Here is a 27,131-nt window from a genome sequence, read left to right as displayed (position 1 = left end):
TTATAATCAAAATCGATCAAATTTCTATGTGGATTTACATATTTCAGAAGAAGATTTCTCACATCTCGAATAAATTTCATTCTTCGATGTCACAGTGAATTCTCCGTTTCAATATAATCGACTGGAAAGAAGGAAAACTTGGCGCGACGTTCAACACTCGTTGCTCATTCATGCATAATTTTTCCGAGAAACTCAACATTCGCTCTAGAGCAGGGTTTCTCAATCCTTTCTTTCTTTTTCCTTTTCTTTTTTTTTTCTCTTTCCTTTTTCTTCCTTTTTCCCTCTCCCCCCGCCCCCCGACCCTTCCTCCCCGCCCCATTCTTTCTGCCGTTCTACGAACACAATACATTAGCTCGTAACACGGTAACGCGATTCGAACTCGTTTTTTCCTTTTATTATTATTGTTTCTCTCTCTCTCTTTTTTTTTTTCTTTTTTTTTTTTTAATCTCCTATAACACAAAGTAATCGTATGCAATTTTGTTATCTTTTTTTTTTTTCGCTTTTTTTTTCTTTTTGTTAACTCATAATAACAAATATTCCACGGGAATTATTTGAACTATCGTTTTTTATGCTTTTGACGTAAAATTTTATAATGCAGTCAGTTCGTTTATGGCGAAACATTAAAAACTTAACGATTTTCAACTTATAGGGGCGAGCGGGGGAAGGGCCGTGTCCTGTAAGTTGAGAAACGCTGCTCTAGAGAGAGAGAGAGAGAGAGAGAGAGAGAGTTTTCTCTATAAGATAGGATTTCTTGGCAACCAAACGTGTGCTCTTACTCTTTCTCTCTCTCTCTCTCTCACTCTCTCTCTCTCTCTCTCTTTTTCTCTTTCTAAACCATCTAATATTCTCGTTCTCATTTTAATATCCCGTTATTCGCAAGTACTTCGACCGCTGGCGTCTCTGAGCATTTTCAAAAAAGGAAAAAAAAAAGAAAGAAAAAAAAAAGAAAGGAAAAAAAAAGAAAAACGAAGAAGAAATAAAAAATGGAAGAAAAAAGAGAAGAAAAAAAAAAGTTATAAGATTTTACGAGCTTGTATGAGTCTTCCTCTGAATCGGATATGGGCTATGAAGAGTTAATGTACTTTAAATGCAATCCTGCTGACGTATATAAAATATATTGGGATACATAGTACGAAGGGTGTGCTTTACGTCTGCTCCTTTCGCTATGGTGCAAAGCCCCTTTTTCTTTCTTTGTGATCTTTCTCTCTTTAATATTTTCCTTCCCATTTTACTTCTTTTTTTTTTTTTTCTTTTTTTTCCTTCTTCATCTTCTTCTTCTACTTCTTCATCTTCTTCTTCTTCTTCTTCTTCTTTTTTGCTTCTCATATTCTTATAAACCGATAGAAAAGAGTCCGCATTTATGTCACATTGAATTATTATGTTCTATCATACCGAACGTGTTCCAAGATATTAGAAGATTCATAGATAGAAAATATATATATATATGTGTGTGTGTGTGTGTGTGTGTGTGTGAAATCGCATTGATCTAAAGTTGTTCGTAATTGACTCGAAGAAAAAAAAAGAAAAAGAAAAAGAAGAAGAAAATGGACAAAGAAACGAAAAAGGAAAGAGAAAGAGGCCTCGAAAGAAATGGAAGGAAAGAAAAAGAAAAAAAGAAAAGGAAAAAAATAAAGAAAAGAAATAGAAAAAAGAAGAAGAAGAAGAAGAAGAAGAAGAAAGGAAGAAAGAAAAAAAAACGAAAGAAATCGATGAAAAATTTCTTATTAATGAGTTTTAAGTTAACTTTATAGTACGATGATAATACATGCGTCATATGTCAGAGTATCGCATTATCTCGCGGAAGAAAAGGATGAACACTCGTTAAAGAAGCGTCGATAGATGCGATAACAGCGTATCGATAATGCACGTTGAAATAACGTACGTCGAGCTGTCGTGAACGCGTACGAGACGAACGATGATAAGGACAGATCCATATGACAACAGAATACATCGACATGACAGTACGTTGTCCTGTATCCGACGTTTCATCCTGACGACCGACCCTTCCCTACCTTTTGAACCAATATAGCCTATACTAATGACAACGTGCGTGAGCGTATTCGTGCGTATGCAAGTTCGAGTACGGTTGTGTGTCGAATAGAGAGAGAGAGAGAGAGAGAGAGAGAGAGAGAGAGAGAATACATAGAATTATTATTGAATAGAAATAGACATATCTCGTATTAACGTTTAATACTTAGGTGTAATTTAAGTTAATGATAAAAAAAAGTCCTAAGTAAGTTTTGTAAATTATTTAACGAATGTTTTGCATGCCTCAGGTAATTAGAAAAGTTTTATTAATGATCACTATTCTTAACGATTAATTACTTTGGATTATGATAAAGATTGTGTTACGTTGGCCGCATAAATATGTATTTAAAGTCTACAATATTATTCCGTTGTTTCGTGAAAATTTCAATCCAATGTAAATGTAATTTAAATACATATATATATATATATATATATATATATATGTATATATGTGTCTAGGAATATGTAGGAAGAAACGTTGTTTACGAATATATCTATCCGTTTATTATTTGATAATGACAACATTAAGCTTTTATATCCAATCGAAGATTAAGTTAATAGTGTAACGGAGAATAATACGTAATAGAAGAGCCGTTGTTAGATTCAACATCGTCGCGTGAGAATTTAGCTGATCTAGCTTCTCCGTTATCGGCTGATTAATGCATTGTGTTACTACTGCACGAGTATGACGTATACCGTAACTAACTACTTCTCTGGTAGGAGCCATTTTCTCAGGACAAACGATCGTTCATTTCAACTCTGCATCAGAATGACCGGTCGAGTCGGTTTGAGGTTTCCATTTGTGGTGTTGCGAGTATGTAATACATTATAGTTGTATGAATGACGGACTATAAGAGAGAGAAAAAAAAGAAAGAGAGAGAGAGAGAGAGAGAGAGAGAGAGAGAGGGAGTTCGCGCTGATGATGTATAATAAATTATAGGTTGATAAGAATAGTCCTTTGTTTACGATTAATTACGAATCGTAATACAATTTTTAAGTTTAAAACAAAAACAAAAAAAAAGAAGGAAAAAGAAGAAAAAAGGAAAAAAGGAAATCGAATCAAATCGAAACGAAGTTGGTTCAATTTTATCTCTCAATTTTCTATAACTTCAAATGTGATTATTTTTCTCTTAGTGTTGTCCATTATATTCGCTCGACTTGGGTTTTATATATCTTTGGTGGGACGGAGAGGAGGAGGAGGTGGAGGAGGAGGAAAAAAAGAACGAGAAAAGAGAAAAAGAAAAAAAGGAAAAGAACTTTTACCTTCGCTCTATGCTATCCATCTATAGAGTTAAAAGAGGTAATAAAAGCGAAAAGTTTTGGAAGGTGAAGGAGTTCGACAGTCGAACGAAAGAAGGAAACGGAAGTTTTCGCATAATTCATTTAATTTTTCTTTTAAAAGTTCTTTTTCTTTGTGTGTCTCAGTTAAACATTCACCACAAATATTTTCCTCTATAAAGATCTATATATACGTAAAGGTTTATAGGCAAAAGGGCGCCTATTATTATTCGATAAATCAGATATCGGTTTCTTCTCTTATTAACGATAGGTGTTTCCACATTTAGTATCCAATTTCGTCCATTCACGAAATAGAACCAGTTAAATCCAATAGTCGACGGAGAAAATTCAATCAAGAGGCTCGTTATCGGAGCGGTAAAATACGTTACGTTTCTGTCTGTGCCAATGGTAAACGCATTGTTTAAATAGTATTCTCCTGGGATATTTCCATTTTGGCCCCAGTCAAAACAAAAAAAAAAAGAAAAAAAAGCAAAAAAAAAACAAACAAAAAAAAAAAAGAAGAAAAATGTATTTACGCTGTTGCAGTTACGTTTATTAGTTTTTCATAAACGTTTAGAAAATATTTCTATCACGTCATTGTACATTCTATATTAAATTGTTCTACCGCGGGTTTAAATTCAATTTTGTATGCAGTTCTATTTTTTTTTTTTCTTTTTTTTTTTTTTTGCTTCTTTCTTTCCATCCGTTCTTCTTTTTTTCCTCCGTCAACGAAATATTACGCATATATATGTATATATATATGTATGTATATATTATTCGTTCGTTAATATATATATATATATATATATATGTATATGTATATATATTCATTTGAAAAATATGTATAATTATTATTGATGCATCCGCGTTATACCCATGTTATATCGCAGGACAAATATAGTCCGCCGTTAATAGGGGTAAACCAGCTTATTGTTCCTGAAACACCAACGGGGCTATTTGGAGTTTCCGTTTACCGGACTGCAGGCTATTGTATATTCCATTATTTTCTAATGAAAGAACCGAAAGAAGCTGCAAATTTAATGTCCATTTTCAATTCAGTAATGTATTTTAATTGTGAGTTAAACGTTTGTCGGTTAAATTCATTGATAAATATCCAGTAATAGTTTGATTACGTTGTATATTTTATATTTTATAACGAATATATTTCATTTAAATATGAAGATCCTTTCGATTACTTTACAATTAGTCGAATATATATATATATATATATATATATATATATATATATATATATAATATTTGCGCGCGAAGAAATTTTATTTATTTATCCTTAAATCCATATTACACGGTACGCTTTGAGAAACGCCATGACTCAATGTTGTCATTGAATTTCGAAATAAAAGGGCTCTTGTCAAAGTAAAGAGCCTTCCGATCTTTCAAGAAGTCGATATCCTGAGCAAGCTGTCACCACGTAAGAAAATACTTTTTCGTTTTATCCTTTTCTCCCGAGTATTATTCGCACTCTATTTATTTGAATAGATCTTTTAAGTCGACAGTAAAGAATAGAAAACAATATTATTATGTTCTTATTCGAAAGAAAAAAAAATAAAGACGAAAAAATTAATAAATAAATAAATAAACAAATAATCTGTCCATTTGTTATTTATCTTTGATAAAAATTTAATGAAAAAAAAAAAAAAAAAAAAAAAAAAAAAAAAAGAAGAAAAGAAAAAAAGGACAAAAAAAAAGAAAATGAAAAAAGAAACGGCAATATCGGCTTTGCGTTTAACTGGAATTAATGGATATATTTCAACGATATCGTGTATTTCCGAAGCTAAATACAAATAGAGTTATTAACTGCTCACTTAATACCTTGCCTTTAAGCTGGCTTTAATAAGTCCCATTGAAAGCGATTACAACAGTTCTACCGTAACCTGGTTAAACAACAATGACAATAATAACAACAACAACAACAACAGCAACAACAATAATAACAAGAAAAGGAAAAGGAGAACGTAAAAAAATTAAAAAAAATTATAAAAAAAGAAAAAAAAAAAGGAAAAGTAAAAAAAGGGTAACAAAAAGAGAAAAGAAAAAAAATTCCGAGGTAATATCAAATCCTACGAAGATGATTAATTATCCATGTTAATACATTTCGTGGAGAGAACAAAACAAATGTTTATCGTTACTTTTTCATCGGCTACGTTGCAACCTTTTTTTCTTTCTTTCTTTCTTTCTTTTCTTTTTTTTTTTTTGTTATCTACCTTTACAAAGTTCCGAGTTAAAAAGTTCACGGCAAAATTTTACTTCATTTACAAGGGAATCCGTGGAATGACATTTTTTTTTAGATCAAAGGATAGGATAAGCAGACAGTGATATAAGGATAAAACTAATAAACATGGACGGTTTAGTAAGTAACTAAGTAAATAAGTAAATAAGTAAGTAAGTAAGTAAGTAAGTAAGTAAGTAAGTAAGTAAGTAAGTATGATAGACCGATAAAATGTATAGATATTTTAATATTAAATAATAGAATGATATTAAAATAAGGACAATTTGATAATTATTATTAATTATTGGTCAAATCATCTTATTGAACGATTTCATCTGCTATCGATTTGCCGGTAAAGGAAGATAAATTTTTTTCATGTAGCAACTGTTACTACACCCGTTGGCAAGAAGTTGCATACTAAATTATCTTTTCTTGATAAGAGAGAGAAAGAGAGAGAGAGAGAGGGTAGCTTCGTTCAATAGAACCGAAAAGTTTTCGCCTTTGGTAAAGTGGTCTCTTGGGAAGTGTAGTTTTACTAGCACACTATTATCCTACTTAACGGACGGTCGACTAGGCAAATGGTGAACGTGTTTCCTCGAAATTTTGGTGAAAAAGGTAGATAGAGAGAAATTCTAGGACGACTTGAAAATACCTACCTTATTTCATCGTACGTGTTCACCGTAATATTTCGTTGGACAAGAAAATATAATTTTGTTTTGAACAATTCTTCAAATTTTCCACATTATCCCTTTGTACTTTCATAATCATGGTTGATAATTTCAAAAGAAAGAAAGAAAGAAAGAAAGAAAGAAAAAAATTAAAAAAGAAGAAAGAAGAAAAGTTTAGAAAGAACATTTCTTACTATTTTTCAATTCACGATAAGATCTCTCTATTTTTTTTTTTTCGAGCAAAATAAAAGATACACACATATATCTATTTATATATATATATATATATATATATATATATATATAGAAAATGTAAACCGAATTTTCAAGTAGATCCTTTAAAGAGGAAATAAATTTTCTCTACTACTACTATTTCTTCTTCTTCTTCTTCTTTATTCCGTTTACGTCCTTTTCTTCTTTTTCATTTTCTTTTTTTTTTCCTTTTTTTTCCTTCTTTTTTCCTTTTTTTTTCCTTTTTTTTTTCTTCTTCTTTTCTTTACAATAAAACGTTACATCAGACGGTAGCCTCTTTCTCCTTGCGATAGGATTCTATGTTATTTGGTTACCGGGTCGGACATGAGAGTTATTATTTGTTGAGACTTTCTACGTGAGAGAAAGCATACACAAGTGACAGAGAAACCACTCCGAGTAAAATTCTATTGCGACTTTTACATTATGCATTGTTTCGTTCGGATATTCGAGGTGAATTGAAGTTCGGAAGACATTTCAACTTGAACACTTGTAAAAGAGTAAAAGAAATGTTTGGAATTATATCGATCATATATGATAATCTATATTATAATATATATATATATATATATATATATATGTATATATATATATATTTCGAAATATTTGGAACGTAATAACGATTTCTCTTTATATCAATTTTCCATTTTAATTTTTTTCTTGTTTTTCTTTTTTCTTTTTTCTTTTCTTTTGTCTTTTTCTTCTTAAAGACAAGCATCGAAAAATAAAGGAGAAGAAGAAGAAGAAGAAGAAGAAGAAGAAGAAGAAGAAGAAGAAGAAGAAAATTATCGTAGACGATTATAACGAGCAACAACTCATTATACGCAGACGTTCTATTTTCTTCCGTAAAGGGTTAATGTTCTATGAAATGAACAAAAAAAAAAAAAAAAAAAAGAAAAAACACAAGAAAAAAAAATTGGAAAAAGAAGCAAAAAAAAAAAAGGGAGAGAGGAGAGAAATAAAAACGAAGATAGAAAGAAATACTATCTATCCTTTATCTTTATAGCTTTGGTAAAAGGAAGTTCACTCTTTCGAAGTAAAGAATAAAAGAAAGAACGAAAGAAAGATAGAAAGAAAGATAGAAAGAAAGAAAGAAAGAAAGAAAGAGAGAATGAAAGAAGAGCTACTCAAACCTGAGGAGAATTTTCTACGGCGATATTTGCGACGTACAAAATATAATAAAATAAAATCTTCGTTCGTTCGAGCACGCGCGCGCATGCACGAGAGAGAGAGAGAGAGAAAGAGAAAGAGAGAAAGAGAAAGAGAGAGAGAGAGAGAGAGAAGAAAACTTTTCTTCCATTTACGCTTTCGGCACGTATAAGAAAGTCGATGCTTAAATATAGAGAATAAGAAGCTGTTTGAAGAAATTTCGTTCTATTCCAAAGCTAAAGCAACCATTTTCTTTCAGGATCTATTTTTCGTAGAGAATATAAACGTGTGAGAGTTTTAGCTCTCGTCAAAATTCTTTGCCGTAGGCAAGATGAATCTCATACGACATCTCGTCGAAACCTTTAAATCGATCATCCCTCTTTATGAAACGTCACCCTGTACCACTCAGTTTTTCGTCGAGCTTTCTTCTTCTTTTTTTTCCACTTCTTCTTCTTCTTCTTCTTCTTTTCTCTCTCTCTCTCTCTCTCTCTTTTTCCCTCTCTCTCTATCTCGCTTTTTTCTCTCTTCTTTTTCAAATCTAAAGGAAAAAATTTCTCCTCCGGAGAATGAAACCGAATGAGTGACTAAGGAAATTCTCTTACGATCATATCCTTTCAAGTACATAGTTGAATACTTTTTCTTTTTTTTTCTTTTTTTTTTTTCATTTTTTAACAGATAATATTTTTTTCTTTTATATATATATTTATTTATATATATATATATATTTTTTTTTTCTTCTATATATATTTTTATTTATATATATATATATATCTTTTTTTTTTTCAAAAAAAGAATTATTAAATACTCGATACATTAATCGATTCTGAAGGAAACAAATAAAAACATGGAAAGAAATGAGAAAATTCAAAATTTCGTTTATTCGGTAACGTTTGAAGGAAAATGGTAAAGATTCTTTTTCGATTGGGAAAACTATTGTATCTTAAATCATTTCACACGTAATTCAATATTATTCTATTGTTTAACAAATATATATATATATATATATATATATATATATATATATATATTCTTTGTAATATAGATATGATATGAAAATATTTTTTTGATATAATTATTAAATACTTTGATACATTTATTGAATCACTATCATTGCCCCTACTCCCACCCGCCCATCAAAAAAAAAAAAAAACAAACACGTAGTTGCGTTTATTCGGAAACGATCGAGTTTCCTTTTGGATTGAATAACTCTCTTAGATCATCTTTCACATAGTTCAATATTTTTCTATTGTCTAACAAATATATATATATATATATATATATATATATATATTTTGTTTTTATATAGATGATATGAAAAAAATTTTTGTTTGCAAGAAATTATTAAATACTTGACACTTTTATCGAATCTAAAAGAAGGAAAGAAAAAAGAAAAAGAAAAGGAAAATTAAAAATTTCGTTTATTCGGAAATGATTGAAATAAAAATGTGAATAATAATAATAATAATAATAGAGTTACCTTTCAATTGGGAAGATTCGTTTAGCATTCGAATGAGATTCATCTAATTGATGAAAGTAATTGGAGTACTAAGTGCCTATGTTAGCCTAATAGAAATAGCGTTTCTCGAGAAAGGAAGGAGGTGCATTTGCGAGTTCTCTCTCTCTCTCTCTCTCTCTCTCCCTCTCTTTCGTGCGCGCAAATGTGTGTGTGTGTGTATGTGCGTGCGTGCGTGCGTGCGTTGTGTGTTGTGTATACGTACGAAACGGTAGCTGTTTATCTCAGACGATCGGTTCTATTGTCTTCGGTGCGATCTATAAATTCCATGGTTGACTAATGGACGTTATTTACTAGAACGATCTACTAAAACACGATACGTCAATTTTGCCATTGTCTTGCCATAATCTTCGAAATTTATTGATACTTTCCTCATTGCAATTGGATCAACGAAATTATTCAATGGAAATATTGTTCTTCAATGTAAATCCTTTTTATGATCAACAAAATAGTAATATAATCGATATATGGATTTTTAAATTAAACCTACGTTTTTTAGTATGCCTATATACAGATTATATATTTGACATTTTCTATTTTATAAATGTTATTTACAAACACCATGTTACATGTATAATCGTTAATTACATAATTGAAAAATGATGAAGAATTGTTTACCTTTAAAATACTGGTTTGGACAAAATTTAGAAAGGAAAAAAAAAAGAAAAAAAAAGGAAGGAAGAAAAGAAAATTCTTTATAAGAAATTATTTATCAAAAATTGTTTATAACGTTATAGTTATGCGTACGTGTTAGAAACGTGTAATGAAATATTCGTTTCATTTTTCACCGGATTAATTAAAAAGAAGAAAGAAAAAAATTCTGAAATAAAAATTGTTCACATGAAAAAATTATTAAATAATTATTAAAGGGATCAATGAATATTTATAATTTTATATGATTTTTCTTCGATGCATGCTTCTAAAATTCTATGATTTCGAAGATATTCCAATGTAAATAACAGATGTTTACGTTGACCCATTGGCCTATATAATTTCTTAAAATAAAAATAAACGTGCAGTGACACCGTGACCTATATATATATACATGCCTGTTGAAATACACGTGCTCGTAGATCAGCTGGTCGGCGTAGTAAACAATTCTTTTCTTTTCTTTTCTTTTTTTTTTTTTTTTTTTTTTACTATACTTACTACGTTTACTACGAGGAGGCACAGATGTGAGATAAATTATGAATGGCAATATTTCATAGAGAAACATATTTAAGAAACGAAAAGTCGTAAAGACATCCAACCAAAACCATTATCAAGAGGAAAATATTCTCATTTTATCTACGTACTTCGATATTATTATCGTGATAGAATTGATATCGTCGTATGAGTACACACATGCATCCAATAAATTTGTATAAAATATTTTTCAATAAAAATATAACTCCAATGATATAATTTCTTTAATAATATCCGATTAAATAATTTTCAACGTTATGTTTATTCGTATAAATACATAATTAATTAAATAACGTATGATTTCGAACATGATTTGACTGTTTAACCGTTAAGTTAAAATTATTCTATATTAACGTGGTATGGCATATTCGAAAGGAGTTAATATTCAAGTATCGATATTAACAAACAGTTTGCATATAATTGCGTCGAAATAATAAACTTTTCTCTATATTGGAATATTCGGTTAACGTTATCGTTAAACAGTAACTTGGTCCTTATCGGGAGAAACAACGTCCTCGAGCTTTCGGGAATTCGCAGTAAGTTCTACGAAGTGTTGTGACGTTATACTGGAAGGAGAGACATAGAGAGAGAGAGAGAGAGAGAGAGAGAGAGAGAGAGAGAGAATAAAGGATGGAGACATATGCTCAACGCGTTACCTTCTAGTTCTCAAGCCCGTCTCATTTGGCAATCTGTCGTCACGGGCAATGGAGAAAGGACCTTTTCTTTCAAACAAAAAACATTAGTTTTCATAAAAACAAATATAATAGAACGATCGAATATCTTTTTCATTGTATTCCGCCCCCTCCGCTCCCCCCCCCCCCACTCCATCCCAATGCGTTTCTTTCATTGAAAATGAGGTAATTAAAATTTTTGTCATAACAAATAAATTAATAACATTGCAGTTAACATTTAACCTAGAGATATTTCGAATTAACATTCGATCTTTTTCTGATTCATCTTTTTCTCAATTCCCATTCGTGGCATTATAAAGTATCCATATTGTACATCTACATATGTACATATGCATCTATATATGTTTCTCTTCTTGCATCTCATTCCAAGAAACGTACTACCATACATTGTATGTTGCAGCTGAAGCGCTTTATCTTCTCGAATACTGCGGCGTTTTGACATTTTCTAGTCGACGTCCATCGGGTTTTCCATTTTTAAAAGAACATCCGTTCAATTCCTCTTCTTTCCTTTCCCTCTCCCTACCTCTCTCTCTCTCTCCCTCTCTCTTTCTCTCTTTCTCTATCTATCTATTTATCTATCTATCTATTTCTCTCTCTCTCTCTCTCTCTCTCTCTTTCTTTCTTTCGCACAATTTCCTCCCGCAAAATGTAGTCTCAATAAATACGAGCTCGAACATTTTCCCAAACGTTGTATCAAGTCGATTGAGTTAAAACTTTTGGTAGAGACTTTTATTAAACATGTTCCTTTAACATTCATATTTTATACAAAAACGTATAATTTTGTTCTGAAATTTTAATATTTGTCCTTGACAGGTCCATGTTATCCTATAACATAATATATGTTAACATCGAAAAACTAAATCTTGTATTATACCGTTAAGTTAGTTGGTCAGGAACTAAAGTAAACTGGGACACAAAATGAATACTCATAGTCTAAGTCATGTTTCCCTTCAACCTTCCTTTATATGCATAAGAAAAGCTACGACCTTTCTTGTCAACTTAACCCGAACGTCTACCTACATTTTAGACGATCTCGTTTCTTGTTGACGCGTTACAAGCTTATCCTCTCTCTCTCTCTCTCTTTCTCTTTCTCTATCTCTCTTTCTTTCTTTCTTCTTCCTCTATATTCACTTTTTTGTCTCGAGCTATCTCGGATGATTTAAAATACTAAAGTGTCAGAAAAAAAAAAAAAAAAAAAATCCGTTTCGAAAAAGTGTTCAAAACGTAAAGATAAATTTTTCCTCGTTACCAGTAAATAAAATTTATCCATTTTATTCTTTAATTTCGTATAAACATTAATTATATACATATAATAATAATAATAATAATAATAATAATAATAATAATAATAATAATAATAATAATAATTAATGACGTTAGTTTTAGTGAAATTTCTAGTAAAGGATAGAGAATGGGAAACGTATGCGAATCCTTTATAACGAAGCTCCGTTACGTCCTTTAACGTGAAATACAGTGAAAGCAGCAGCACTCTAATATACGTTTTCATCCCGTGGGTTGTGAGTGCTATTAAAGTTCACGATGCTGCTTTTACAGGGCGTTCCATCAATTTCGAATGACTAACGTACGCGCAATACGCTCGTCGATGCTAGTTCCAGGACACCATTTAATTATATTTTCACAGCCCGTCGGCCATTTACGTCGACTAATCTCAACTACGGATCGACCATTCGATTTCGATCAAGGGTTATATATTTCTTTATCGTTCAAACATTGTTAAGATCCCGGAAAGATATTATTATTATTATTATTATTATTATTATTATTATTATTATTATTATTATTATTATTATTATTATTATTATTATTATTATTATTATTATTATTATTATTATTATTATTATTATTATTATTATTAATTTAACTCATAATACTTAAATAATTATTAAGATAATAAATTATTTTTATTATTTTAAAAATAATACATCACGATCAATGTAATATCAATTTTAGGATAAAACTTTTCATTCTAATATTTAATATTATAATAATAATAATAATAATAATACAATATTTCTATGATATATTTACTTTCATTTCAAACATATAATATTTTCATAATAGTTTTAAAGTATCCAAAATCTTAACGTTATATCATTAATGCGTTTCTCTATTGAATTTATACGTCTACAAACAGAATGAGAGAGAAATAGAAAGAGCAATAGAAAGAGGGAGAGAGAGAGAGAGAGAGAGAGAGAGAGAGAGAGTACGATGGTATCTACATACGTAGATCTTTATGATTTGCATTAATTGAAAGGCATGCCACGTTAAACGCTCAACACGATCTACCTCTTTGACGATACTAATTGACGAACGGACGATAACTGTGTTCGCAATGTTGGATGTTCCTAGAGTCGAGGTCAAATTTCATTTCTACTATAACCACACTCCGTATTACGAATCCTTCTCTCTTGTCCAACGTTTGTATGTGTACACATCTCTCTCTTTCTCTTTCTGTGTGTGTGTGCGTGCGCGATGCAGGTTGTCTATACTTGGAAATGAATATTTAAAAATGGTGGTCAGAATTTCATTTGCCTTTAATTATTATATACGTACGTAACATATGAAGAAATGTAACCATTCGAATAAAATAAAATGAAATTGGCATCGATCGAGAAACATTCTTATTGTTATGTCTGAATATTTCATATTAATCATTTTTATGAATCGTTTCCGATTTGATTCATCGGGACGAGGAATGTTCGGTTATATTTTTGAATTTAATATATAATCATTTGTTCTCTTTCTCTCTCTCTCTCTCTCTTTCTTTCTTTTCATGGTTGACTCGTAAATTTTATCGGAATATAGATAGAATCCCATCGAATTTATTCTATCCTATCTGTCGTCGTATTTACACATATATACGTATACATATATGTATATATATATATATATATTTTCATTTCGTTCATTAATAATGTATATAACTAACAGGAAATCGTTCAATAATTTTGGTAATTAAATTTTGATTATACGAATGATATGAATCATAACGGGAACTCGATAAGTGTATAATTATTATATTTTCCACGTTATAAACGTGATTAGAGATTTCGATCTGTTCGATTGTCTCCTCTTGAATTGAATCGAGAGAGAGTGATTAAAAAAAAAAAAAAAAAAAAAAAAAAAAAAAAGAAAAAAAAGAAAAAGAAAAGAAAGAAAAAAAAGAATAAAAGAAGAAAAAAACAGAGAATAAAAAAAACGAAAAAGAAAAGAACAAAAAAAAGAAAGAGAAAAGGAAAAGGAAGAAAAAGGAAAGAATGAAGGAAAGAAGGAAAAGAAAAAGAAAAGAGAAAAGAATAGAAATAAAAAAATAAAAGAAATAAATAAATATCAAGGAAAACGAAATCATGTAAACGAATACACGTATAACCCATTTTATCTATTTTAAGCAAATAATCCATATTTGAAATTGTCTCTTGGCTCGAAAATTTTGTATAATTAATTCTCGCATTTAATCATCCCATATGCCTTACAATTTTCCCAAGCGACATGGAAAAATCAACTTTTCTTTTGTGTGGTCCATTTATAAAAGGAAATAATTTCTAATATTTCGAAGGAACAAAGTAAATATGTATAATATCACGATTTTCTATATGAATATTATTATTTCAGTAATATAATAACGTCCCTATATTAGTTTTATATCCTTTTATTTCATTATATCTCTTATCGTTAATTCTCTCATGAGAATTAAAACCTTTTAAGGTAAGCGCGAACTAATTAATTTTCTGAATATATTCAAAGACTATTAGATAGCGATGTTATCGGGTCCGAGATTGAACTGTACTATATTACCTTCTCTCGTAGCATTTCAATGTCGATTACAGGACATTGAACAGGATATTCGTCGACATTGAAATCAATTCGATTGCGCCACGTGAATGAAAAGTTTTTTTTTTTCTTCTTTTTCTTCCTCTTCTTCTTCTTTTTCTACTACTACTTCTACTTTCTTTTATTATTATTCTTATTTTTCTAAGTCTCTCGCGAATTTCTTTCTTTCTTTCTTTCATTCTCTCTCTCTCTCTCTCTCTCTCTCTCTCTCTCTCTCTATCTTTTTTTTTTATTTTTTTTCCCGATTGTTTCCTTTACGAAAAGCAACAAAAAAAAAAGAAAAGAAAAGAAAAGAAAAGAAAAGAAAAACACCATACATAAATAATGGTCCCATACTTTTTTTTTCCCCTTTCCTCGTCAAATTCGAATACTCGATTTCGAATGGATCTAATTTTTACGAAAGATTTTAATTGGATTTCGTATTTCGTATCGCAGCTCGTAATCGTACTAACCGTTGATAAATCGTTATTCGATATTTTTGAATTATGGGCAACGTGTATATATATATATATATATATATATATATATATATATATATATATATATATATCTTTAAGTAGATAAAGTCCGGATAGATGATTATTAAAATGGATGTGACGAACTATGGAAGACGAGTTTACGAGAGTAGAAGAGTAGTTGAATAAAGGTGAGAACGGGAGGGTGACGACGAAGAAATTTTCAATGTCTTGAGTACAAAAGTTGACTTATTTTATAAGTTGGTTGAACTCGTTCGAAGAATAATCCTATCGATCTGTATAAATATATATATATATATATATATATATATATATATATATATATATATATTTATAGTCGATTTTCTTTCTTTCTTTTTTTTCCTTTCTAATTTTCTAATATTGACTTCCGCGACGACAATCAACGGTGAAAAATATATTGAGTGCTTCTTGATGATCCCCGTTCTAGGTGAATTTAAATCGATATTGAATTTCTGAACGAAGTAGAAGCTATTCGAGTTAGATTAAAAAAATGTAAATTAAGAGGATCGTCTAGCGAATTAAAAAGACGAAGAAAGCTGATCGATTTGTTTGATCTCGATCAATACTTAAGAACTATATATATATATATACATAATATATAATATATAAGAATAATATATAATATATATAAGAAATTTGTTTCTTTTAATACGAACGAGTTTATGTTTTAAAATATTCGAAGAAACGTCTTATTGTTTTATCGCAACTCATTGCGAAAAATTGTCTATTTTATTTTTTACCCTTTAAACCCTGGATATGACGCGACGATTTCGAGATATATATATATATATATATATATGTACATACATTAAAGGGATATAACGGGGATGTAATAAAATCTTCAAAAAAAAAAAAAAAAAAAAAAAAAAGCGTGTAACGTAATGCTCGGATGATAAATTAGAAAAATCATAAAATCAAAGGATTTTGAGGAGAAAATGACGAATTAGAGAAAAATATAAAAATTCCTATCGATCCTTTCGAGTATCACGACCTCTTTCACGAACGACGATTCGCAAATGGCCTTCTTCTTTATTTTATAAAACGGGTGTTGACCCGATCGAATATTTGTCCAGAACAAAACTCGAAAATAGTCCGGTTGCTTTTATTCGTGTAGTTTCATTAACCGACGTTATAAATCGTTGATCACTTTGTTCTCTCATCTAGCGACGTGAATTCGTTTCTTTCTATGTATTTTTCGAAGCTAGGATCGAATGTCTCGTTGCAATACGAGACACAGAGGTATGTTCCAATGAACGAATATACACACACACACATACACATATAACATAGTTTTCGTTTTTTAGAAAACTATGTGCCATAGAAAAATAATATAGTTAAAATCTTCTCTCTCTCTCTCTCTCTCTTTCTTTTTCTCTTTCTATCTCTCACTCTTTTATTCTATAACAAAAGTTGAAAGAATCGAGGACCGACAGTCTAATCTTGCAGACAGTTTCGTATAGATATTTATCGTGCTTTAATTAGCTAGCTAATTTAAAGTTTCAACTACTACTCCGATAGAATTCTCTCGTTAATTCTTAACGTTGGCTAGCATTTTACTTTACGGCTAAAGCGTCATAATTCTTTGGACAGCTGCTTCCTCGGTCGTTGCGAAGTTGCACAAAGGAATTATATATAATCCATGATGGGTGGATGGGGTGAGGAGGGGTTGGGCGGGGTCGTGGGGAGACGGGAGAAGGGTTATAGTGGAAATGGAAGAGGATGGCAAAAGAGCAAAGAGCTATCCAATAAGCTTATGTAAGCTAAAATCACAGTCGTTAGAAGGGAGCGTTGATATAAGATCACGGTGAACGTCCATGAATATGCAATCCTTTAGGGACATAGTAATGTCGTTCTACACGTGGAGAGCTGCGTTAACTCGTTACTCCTTGGTGCATTAACGACTGTCGTTTCGTTACGGAATCTGTAAAATTTTCGCCGACCCCATGGGAAAACACGTATGCACTTCTCTCTTCATTCTCTCGTTTACTTACCTTCCGTGAGTCGATTAACTCGAATCTGCTAATTTCATTCGCAAAGCTCCATCTTATCATCGTTCTTACATCTCGATTAAGTTAATATTCTAAATAAAGAGGGATATTATATTTGGTGTAAATATAAATTAATAATAAAAATAAATGAAAGAAGAGATAAGAGAAATGAAAAGGAAAAAGGGAAAAATGAAAAATGAATGGAATATTGTAGATAAGAAAAATTAACGTTGTCAAATATATATATGCCTGTAATTTCTGGCTAAATAATTACTTGCATATATATATATATATGTATATATGTATATATTATGTATATATGTATTATTTTGCTTTTTAACGTATCCTTTTACATAAGCATTTACTCGGTCAGTACGTATCCATGTTTGGTTATTCAACGTATGTATTTACAAGCATATAAAGGATAGAAGAGTTAATGAGAACGTATTTATATTTGAAAGTATAATATGTATATCAAGGTATGAAAAATGAGTTTACGGTAGCGTCTATATAGTTAATGCTTTTCATCAAACGATTTTATATCCACAAAACTCGGTACGGAATATTTCTGACGTTTAACAAAAAATTGTTTTAACAAAATAAATTAGCTCCTTTGAAAGAGCGAGGCTAAACGAAAAAAATAAAAACAAAAGAAGAAAAAAAAAAGAAAAGAAAAAAAAAACAAAGAAAAGAGGACAAAAGCAAGAGAGAGAGAGAGAGAGAGAGAGAGAAAGAGAAAGAAATTAGAATACATCGCTCGAACATAATAATTTGAGAAATTCTACGAGCGTTAAATGTAATTCGTTCTGTAACAAGGATAACAACGTGAAAATTTCAAACGCGAAAATTTCATTGAACAACGTTGATTATATGGGACCGATTGAATTTGTCTTCTATCTCGCGTCGTTCACCTACAACGAATCATTTCTCCGTCGTCGAAAGATTTATATATATATATATATATATATATATATATATATATATATATATAGGACCAGTAACGGAAATAGAAAATAATATATTCAAAGTTGAGTATATCCGCGAAGGAAGAGAGAAGCAACTCCTCCTACCATTCACGAGTTTTTCCATTTAGGTACGTGCGATTTATCCGTCGGCTTTACGAATTTTCTTTCAGAGAACATGAAAGGATAAGGATCGAAGAGTAGAGATATACGTAAAAAAAAAAGTAGATATTAATGTTATTCGAAAGTATCGTAGATAATATACATTGTTGAACGTGATTGAAGAAAATTAAATGAAAAAGAAAGGGAGGAGGAAAAAAGAGAGAAAGAAAAGAAAAGAAAAGAAAAGAGAAGAAAAAAGAAAAAAGGAAAGTAATATAACGATTCACGCCCAAAAAGTGTGATCTTGCGAATATTTCGAGTTCGCGAAATGAAATTACGACGAGGTCGTTCCGATTAGTTTGCCGAAAAAAAAAAAAAAGAAAAAGAAAAGAAAAAATGAAAAAGAATCCCAGAGACATTGTGTACGTAAAAAAATTCTTAACACGGTTCTCTTGATAAAACTCTTGAGCTTTAAACGATCAGAAAAGTTGCGAAAGTACACGTTAAGTCTGACAATGTGTTTCAGAGGAAGTCGCAAAGATCAGTGAAAAAGAAAGTTCGTAGCACTTTGATGATCCAACGAAACTTAGTCTACCAAACAGACACATACATACACACACACATACATATATATATATATATATATATATATATATATATATATACAAACCCATGCACAGCCACGTAGAGATGCATATATATTTATATGTAATACGATTCTCGTGGTAATCTGTGCCAATTCGTACAGAAAGTGTATATACAGATATACGTATGTAAGATATATATGACATGTACGTGTGCATGTATATATATATATATACCAAGAAAAGAACGAAGAAAGAGAGAGAGAGAGAAAGAGAGAGAAAAAGCTTTCTATGTTTCTAGTCAATCGATTTTCGTTGTTATTTATTGTTACAATATCTACGTATCGATGGTACGTAAAAACAAAGGCCAGTCGCGTGCTATTTCCCAAAGCGAAGCTTAATCAAGTTTCTTCGTTAAATCCTTTGCGCGTTCGAAAACGATTACATTGTTTGCTTCTCCTGTTTCGATCTATCGAAGTATCGAAGTTCGAATATTCTTCTCTTAAAAAAAAAAAAAGAAAAAAAAAAAGAAAAAAGGAAAAAAAAAATAGAAAAAGAAAGAGACAATATTTCTACGATAAATATGTAAGTAATACGATATTCGAGATAATAAGTAAAAAATGCATTTCTTTCTCCGATTCCAATGATGATTTTTCTTTTGTAATTCTTTTTTTCTTCTCATTCATTTATTTTTTACTTTTCTTCTTTTTTTTTCTTTTTTTTTTTTTTTTTTTTAAAGAAATAGTATCACTTAAAATATGATTTACGATTGAACTCCATTATCGAGATTCCGATTTCTCTCTCTCTCTCTCTCTCTCTCTCTTTCTTTCTTTCTTTCTATCTTTTTATCTTTTCTTTTTTTATTCTCCCCTCACCTTCATTGCTCCATCGGCCCGTTTATGAGTCCGACTTTATATAAATCTCGATATATAAATCGTACTTTTACTTCTTAACGTTTACCGTTCGTTTTCAATTCTTTATCGCTTGTTGTATCAACGTTTGTTTTTATTCCGAATCTATCTACGTATGTACGTTTGTATGTATATATGTTTGTTTGTTTGTATGTATGTATGTACCAATAAAGAAACGAACTAACATTCATTTCTATGGATAGAAATTGGTACAGTTATTTTTTTCGTAAACGTTACGAACTGGTTCAATATTTAAAGAATTAAAACGAATCGATTACGTGTACGAATATAGAAGTTAATTCTTTTTGTTTTGTTTTGTTTTGTTTTATTTTATTTTACCACGTTTTATTTCGTTTCATTTTGTTTCATTCCGTTTTGTTTCGTTTACGAAGTTTTGAGGATTCGAAGAAGGAGATCAATCAATCGTCGAGGCAATATATTTGTTTCAATTACGTATTCATATATAATATCTATTATACGATATAATTATGGAATATAATAAATTGACGTTAGATAAAGGATAATATAAAAGATAAGATCGTTTATATCGAAGTTTTACAAGATCGCCGCAATAAGTAAAGTTTCCTTATAAAAATTTCCTGAACGCATAATTCCCACATTCCTTCGCGTTATCTACTTCAAAAGTAGTTTTTGAACGTTAATGCAAGCACACTTTGCCTGTGCAACTATAATATAGGGTGTTTAGTCGACGAGATGAATTTAAAAGTAGGAGTATGTATAATAAAATCTTTCGATATTTATTTTTGAACAATAAAAAAAGAAATGGACAAAAGGAGAAATTGGTAATCTTTTTTTTTTTTTTTTTTTTTTTTTTCTAAACTATATGTATTCTTATCGAAAAGTTTCAATAAGACAAGCGAAGAAAAAATGAGAACAATAATTAATATTTCTCGACGAATCTTCCCTTCAAAAGACAAATTAAAATTTCGATATATGTGTATGTATATGTATATATATATATATATAAAGGGAAAAGAAAAAAGATAAAAAGAAAGATAAAAAATAAAAATACGAAAAAAAATATTTTTCCGACAAAAATGACAGTTCTTTTTTCGAACAAGTTCGACAAGTTCGACAATGCCGTAAAATCGAAGTGAAATCAAATGTTCATCCTTGTGTATGTTTCTCACCTTTGAGAATTTTTATATGTATGTGTATGTAAGTGAAGTCTTCGAAAACGTAATTATAGAAGAAGCGAGTTAAGAAAGATAATTAACAGAAACGCGTTGGCTTACCTCTCTCTCTCTCTCTCTCTCTCTCTCTCTCTCTCTCTCTCTATTCCTCTCTTTTCTTCTTCGTTCTCACTTTATTCTCTATTCTCGTCTTTTCCTCAATGTGCGTTCGAGACTTCGTAAAGCTTCGACTCATTTAACTTTGGTGACTTTCGAGAGGAAGAGATAGTCATTAGTAATTCTTCGAAAATTATTCGCAAAAGATCTTCACAAGATTATAAGGATTGTAGAAAATTTGATCTTGTAGTATATATTCTAAGAAGACTAAAAGAAAAAAAAAAAAAAAAGAAGAACATGATTTAAATCGTAAAAAGATACAAGTCACGAAATGTCAAGTCTTATACATAAATTTATACATACATCGTACATAAATACATACATACATACATATATCCATCCACGTACACAGACACACACACACACACACACACACACACACACATATATATATATGTACAAATTTATATATTTATCTATATTTATGTAGTATCGAGATTAAATGTTAACGATAACTTTCTTAGATATCGGGTATCGATGTTTTGGACACGTGACGAACAATTTAGAATTTCAACACGATAATATATACACACACACACACACGCACACACATACACATATATATACATATATATTTACAATGGTGACATAGTCACGTAGCTTCTCAATGTGACTAGATGCCACGGAGGAGGTAAGACGTGTCAGAGGAGGAAGAAGTGGAGGATGGTGTAGCTTAAGGGAGAAGGTGGTGGATGGTAGCTCAGAGGAGGAAGAGCGTTCGTAGAATTTGTTACGAGGGCTAGTGCACCCGACTCTAAAAGCGTCCGAAGATAAATGAGACGTCCAAAACGTTATTTTCCTTCTCGCCCTCTTACCATCTCTCTCTCTCTCTCTCTCTTTTTCTCTCTCTCTTTCTCTCTCTCTCTCTCTCTCTCCTTTTTCTATCTTTTTTTCTTTTCTTTAACTCGTTAAATAGGATTTAAAGCATACTCGACGAACAAATTATTTTCTGGTAATCTCAACACTCGCTTCCCTCTTTATTAGATTTATTAATGTTTAACAACCGAAAATTTGACTTTCAACGAGCATTTAGATTATCATCCGAAATCACGTTAATCGTACACCATTAGACATTAATCGAGATAACCTCAACTCGATTAGAACTCGTAAAATTATATTAGAATTTCTTAGAAACAATGAAACAACGATCGTTCGAACTAACGTATGAATATTTCGATCATCCATTATTCACGTATCCTATAGATTTCGTTTCGTTAACAATAAACGATACGATGCAAATTGAAACGATGAAATTAATCGATGATATTAATTTTAAACGAACATTAAAACAAGACTAAGTCAAAAGTTGTAATACCTTTAACAATGATATTTAACTCCTTAATGGCGTACATACGTACGTACGTACAATCTTGAGTATGTAAAGTTTCTTCTTTTTCTTCAATTCATTGTTCATTATATTTAATGAAAGACACTGTCAACGATTAAAAAAATTAAAGAGTTGAAAAATAACATCGGTTTGTCATTGTGGCGGAGGTAGCGGTGGTGGGATTGAACGATTGTAAATAAAAATATAAAAAATAAAAAATAAAAATAAAATAGAGATAGAGAGAGAGAGAGAGAGAGAGAGAGAGAGAGAGAGAGAAAGAGAGAAGAAAGACCGTAGTAAATAGAGGAGATAATACTTGGGAAGAGAGGAGATTAAAAAAAGACAAAAAAAAAAAAAAGAAAAATAAGAAAAAAAGATAAAAATATCAATCGTAAGGGAGGAGAAGCTTCTTAACAAGCGAATCGTTTAAAATAGATAAAATCATGTAGGATGTAAATATAGTACAGGTGAAAGGCTCTCTCTCTCTCTCTCTCACTCTCTCTCTCTTTTAACGCATAAATCTCTTTCTTCTATCCTTTTGATAAACCTACTGATTTCTCGTTACAGCACATCACTCACTCATTGACTCCTCTTTCACTAAACATGAGTGACGTACACATATACGCATATATCCAATAGACATACATAAGCAAAAGCTATAATATATATAAATATATATATATATATATATATATTATTTAATATATATATATATATTTATATTATTTAATATATATATATATATATATGGAGGAGACAATAAGAGAGAAAGAAAACGAGAAAGAGGAAGAAAAAGAATAAAAAAAAAATATATATATACACAGAGGAGATCGTGAACATACATATTATGGCATATATATATTAAACGTATGTACGTACCTATATATATGTATACATATATATATACACATGTTACATATATATATGTATATATATATATGTATATATATATATATATATATATGTACTTATATATCTAGCTAAAGATACGTGCTTCGAGAGAAAAGCATATATTCTGAAACAAAACGTTGGAAGAAAAGTCGAGATATCATGGACATAATTTAACCATAAAATTCGAAATAAACCGTCGAACATTCGTGCTGACAATAACTATGACTAACTTCGTTTTGAGGAATACACGCGAATAGGGGTAAATAGAGGTGGTGATGATAGTAATGGTGGGTGGTGAATGGTAGGTAGGAGAGAGAGAGAGAGAGAGAGAGAGAGAGAGAGAGAGGGTGAGAAAAGGGTTTCATCGATACGAACCAAATAGAAAATTGCTTATGGCAGGTGCCTGTCGTTCGTAGTAAAAGATTCCGAACGATCTTTTTTGAGATAGAATGACTACTTTCTCGTGACATTTTTTTCTTTTTCTTTTTTTTACAAGAAAACGGAAAGAAAAAGAAAGAAAATATAAAGGAAGAAGTGACGAGAGGAAGGATAAAGTATAAAAAGGGAATACGTTTTAAAAGCGTCTTCACTTTTCGAGAATTCCATCTTGAAGCGCGAAATTATGAAAAAACAAATTTCTATTGGCAATTATTTTCCGTGAGGAGGTTTACGTTTCGTCAAAAAAAAAAAAAAAAAAAAAAAAAAAAAAAAAAAGAAAGAAAGAAGGGAAAAGGAACGAAGGAAAAAAAAGAAGAAACGAAAAAGAAGAATGAGATTTGTTGACGTTACGAAAAGTGATTCGTTTTTTCTTTTTTTTTTTTTTTTTGTAACATTATACGATTACTAGTGTTAATATTTTTCGTTCGATAAATTTTATTCTTACCTAGTCTCTTTTCTCTCTCTCTCTCTCTCTCTCTCTCTCTCTCTCTCTTATCTTTCATTCGTATGTAAATATATTCGTAAAAAAAAAGATTCAATCTTTTCTTTCTTGTTTCTTTTTTTTTTTTCCTTTTTTTTTCGCCTTTCTTCTTTTGATTTCAGGATACTTTCCACTACCGCCGGTCTACTGTCTCGCTTGGATTTGTCTGGACGTTCTATTTTGTACGGCAAGCATAATGCATCTCTGCACTATAAGCGTCGACCGATATCTGAGCCTACGTTATCCAATGAAATTTGGTCGGAATAAAACGAGACGAAGAGTCACCCTGAAAATAATATTTGTCTGGTTACTGAGCATCGCCATGAGCTTACCTCTCAGTTTAATGTATTCTAAGGTGAGAGAAGTAATGATTAACAAATAAAATTCTTTTTTCATATTTATATATATATATATATATATATATATATATATATGTTATATTTACACACACGTATGTAAAACTAGGGATAATTTTTATTTACTCACGATTCATACAAATATATAATTTGCATGTACATTTCTAGCCCCTAAATATTCGAATACTTTTACGTTCTATTTATTTTCATTCATTGTACAATATTTTTTTTCTTTGTTTTTCTTTCATACTTACGAACGATATCAATGTAATTTAGATATAATACATTTCGAATTCTTACGAGTAAAGAGTAATAATAATAAGTAATAATAATAATAATACCTTACCCATTAATCTTTACGATCACGTTTTATATACTAATATCGATAATAAAAGATAGAATAATGTTGAGGTGGAAGGGTTAAAAGAAAGGAAATTCGTCTGTTTCCTCATCGTTTCGTAAAGAGATAGATGGTTAGATAGACAGATGAAGGTGAAGAGAGAGAAAGAGACAACGAGAGAGAGAGAGAGAGAGAGAGAGAGAGAGAGAGAGAGAGAGAGAGAGAGAAAGAGAGAACATCTCAGAATTCCGAGGCATTAATTTTCCCCCTTGTTAGCTGTCTCGAACAGCAGAGTTCTCTCTCTCTCTCTCTCTCTCTATCTCTCTCTGTCTCTCTCTTTGAGGGGAAAAAGGGTAATGACTACGTGCGTGTACGTGTATGTATGAGCGTATGTGTGTCTGTGTTTGTAAAAGAGGAAAAGACCAAATTTGCGACTTTCGTTTCATTCTTGGGAATTTGCAACATTGTTGGCGTTATTTGCCAGAGAAAACAAGAACTCGGAATTACCAGAGACTCAAATAGTCTTGGTAAATGTCACAAAATTGTCAGTATATGGTGAAACCTCTTTCTTCCTCTCTCTCTCTCTCTCTCTTTCTTTCTCTTTCATCTTCTCATTCTCTTTTATATTTCATTCCTATAGAAACACATTCGATAAGCGTTTCAGTTTTACAATATTCAGTCAGAAAATTGATCCTTTCCTTTTCGTTTAATTCAAAAAGAAGTATTTTTCGTATAAAGTAATCGATAATATTATGTACTACGAGTGTTCTCATTGTTTTCTTATCGTCTGGAAATAATACTTACATTTAGGTATTCTCATAATTGCACTCGCTTTAATTGCGAGAGAAACAAATGTTAAAATGTATGTTAGAAATTATTATATGTAAATATTAATGTATTTAGTATATTTGTGGAAGAAGAACGGACAAATATTAAATGTTTCGCAATCTATTGAAGAGAAATAAATCATTTTCTCTTCAATCATACAAATTTTTCCAACAAATTAGAATATTTGAAATGAATTTAATCCTTTATTTTTTTTTTTTTTTTTTTTTTTTAATCGTTAATAAATCAATTTCAATTGATAAAATACGAACGATAATCTCATGCGTATTCGTAATTATATATTGTTTCGAATATTTGTCGTTATATTTACTTTTTGGATATATCACAAAGTGGGAGAATTTTGAAGAGATTAATGTAACTTAACTTTTGCTTTCCAAAATAGCAAAATATTTAAGCTTTAGTCTATTATCTGGTAAAGTCACGTCGGTCACTAATCCGGATAATCTAAATATATATGTATTCAAGAGAATTAGTATGAAGGAAAGCTCGAAGCTCTCTTTGGTCTTTCCAACGAGTTCTCTAACGTTAGCTTTCTCTTTCGTCGAGGGACCATTTACCCTGATATTACGTGTAAAATATATGTCGATATTAACAATAATTAATCAAGACAAGCGTTCATTAGTTCGTTCGTTCATACCTTCGTTATCACGGTTAAAGATGATATACTATGTGTAGATAACATCGTACTAAACCTTCCCTTATAATTAGCATTGAACGCAACTATTGAACTATAAGATAACTATAAGATAATTCGTGAAGTTTCATTAGATAACACGTAAACGATAATATTCTCGTTGTTCCATTAGACGAACTTTATGAATATAAAAGTAAAGGAGTAAGAAAAAAAGAAAAAAAAAAAAAAAAAAAAAAAAAAAAGAAAAAAAGAAAAAAGAAAAATAAAAAATAAAAAGAAATAAAAGAAAAAAGAAAAAAAAAAGAAAAAACTCATGAAAGTAGCACGTATTTACTTGAAACGTAATTTTGACGATGGTTAAACGAGTAACGTTAGGTGGGGTTGAAATGGGGCGGAGGGAGGGGCTGCTGAGACGTGCGTGCTAAACGAGAATAATGTTACTTACTACAGGAGTTACCAAAGAGAGAAAGAGAGAAAGAGTTTGAAATATCGAAAATAGCAATTTTCTACGTAAGGATTTAACGAGCAGTAAACGGGAGGAAAAGAAAGAAATATAATTATAAAAAGGAGAAAGGAAGGAAGGAAGGAAGGAAGGAAGGGAGAACGAATGTGTGGGATCA

General features: G+C 30.5%; 1 protein-coding gene across 3 annotated transcripts in view; it reads left to right on the top strand.

The window, feature by feature from the left end:
* 5-HT2B (5-hydroxytryptamine receptor 2B) overlaps positions 1 to 27,131 on the top strand; it is a 71,277-nt gene that overhangs the window by 18,048 nt on the left and 26,098 nt on the right. For all 3 annotated transcript variants that reach the window (XM_085655751.1, XM_035874270.2, XM_085655752.1), the window contains one exon: positions 24,458 to 24,690. In XM_085655751.1, coding sequence (XP_085511877.1) covers positions 24,458 to 24,690 — 233 coding nt within the window. The remainder of the gene's footprint in view (positions 1 to 24,457; positions 24,691 to 27,131) is intronic.

Source organism: Vespa mandarinia, chromosome 3 (genome assembly GCF_050613455.1).
Source record: "Vespa mandarinia isolate Hongniang chromosome 3, ASM5061345v1, whole genome shotgun sequence".
NCBI lineage: Eukaryota > Metazoa > Arthropoda > Insecta > Hymenoptera > Vespidae > Vespa > Vespa mandarinia.
The sequence above is the reverse complement of the archived record's forward strand: the minus strand, read 5'-3'. Positions and strand labels throughout refer to the sequence as shown.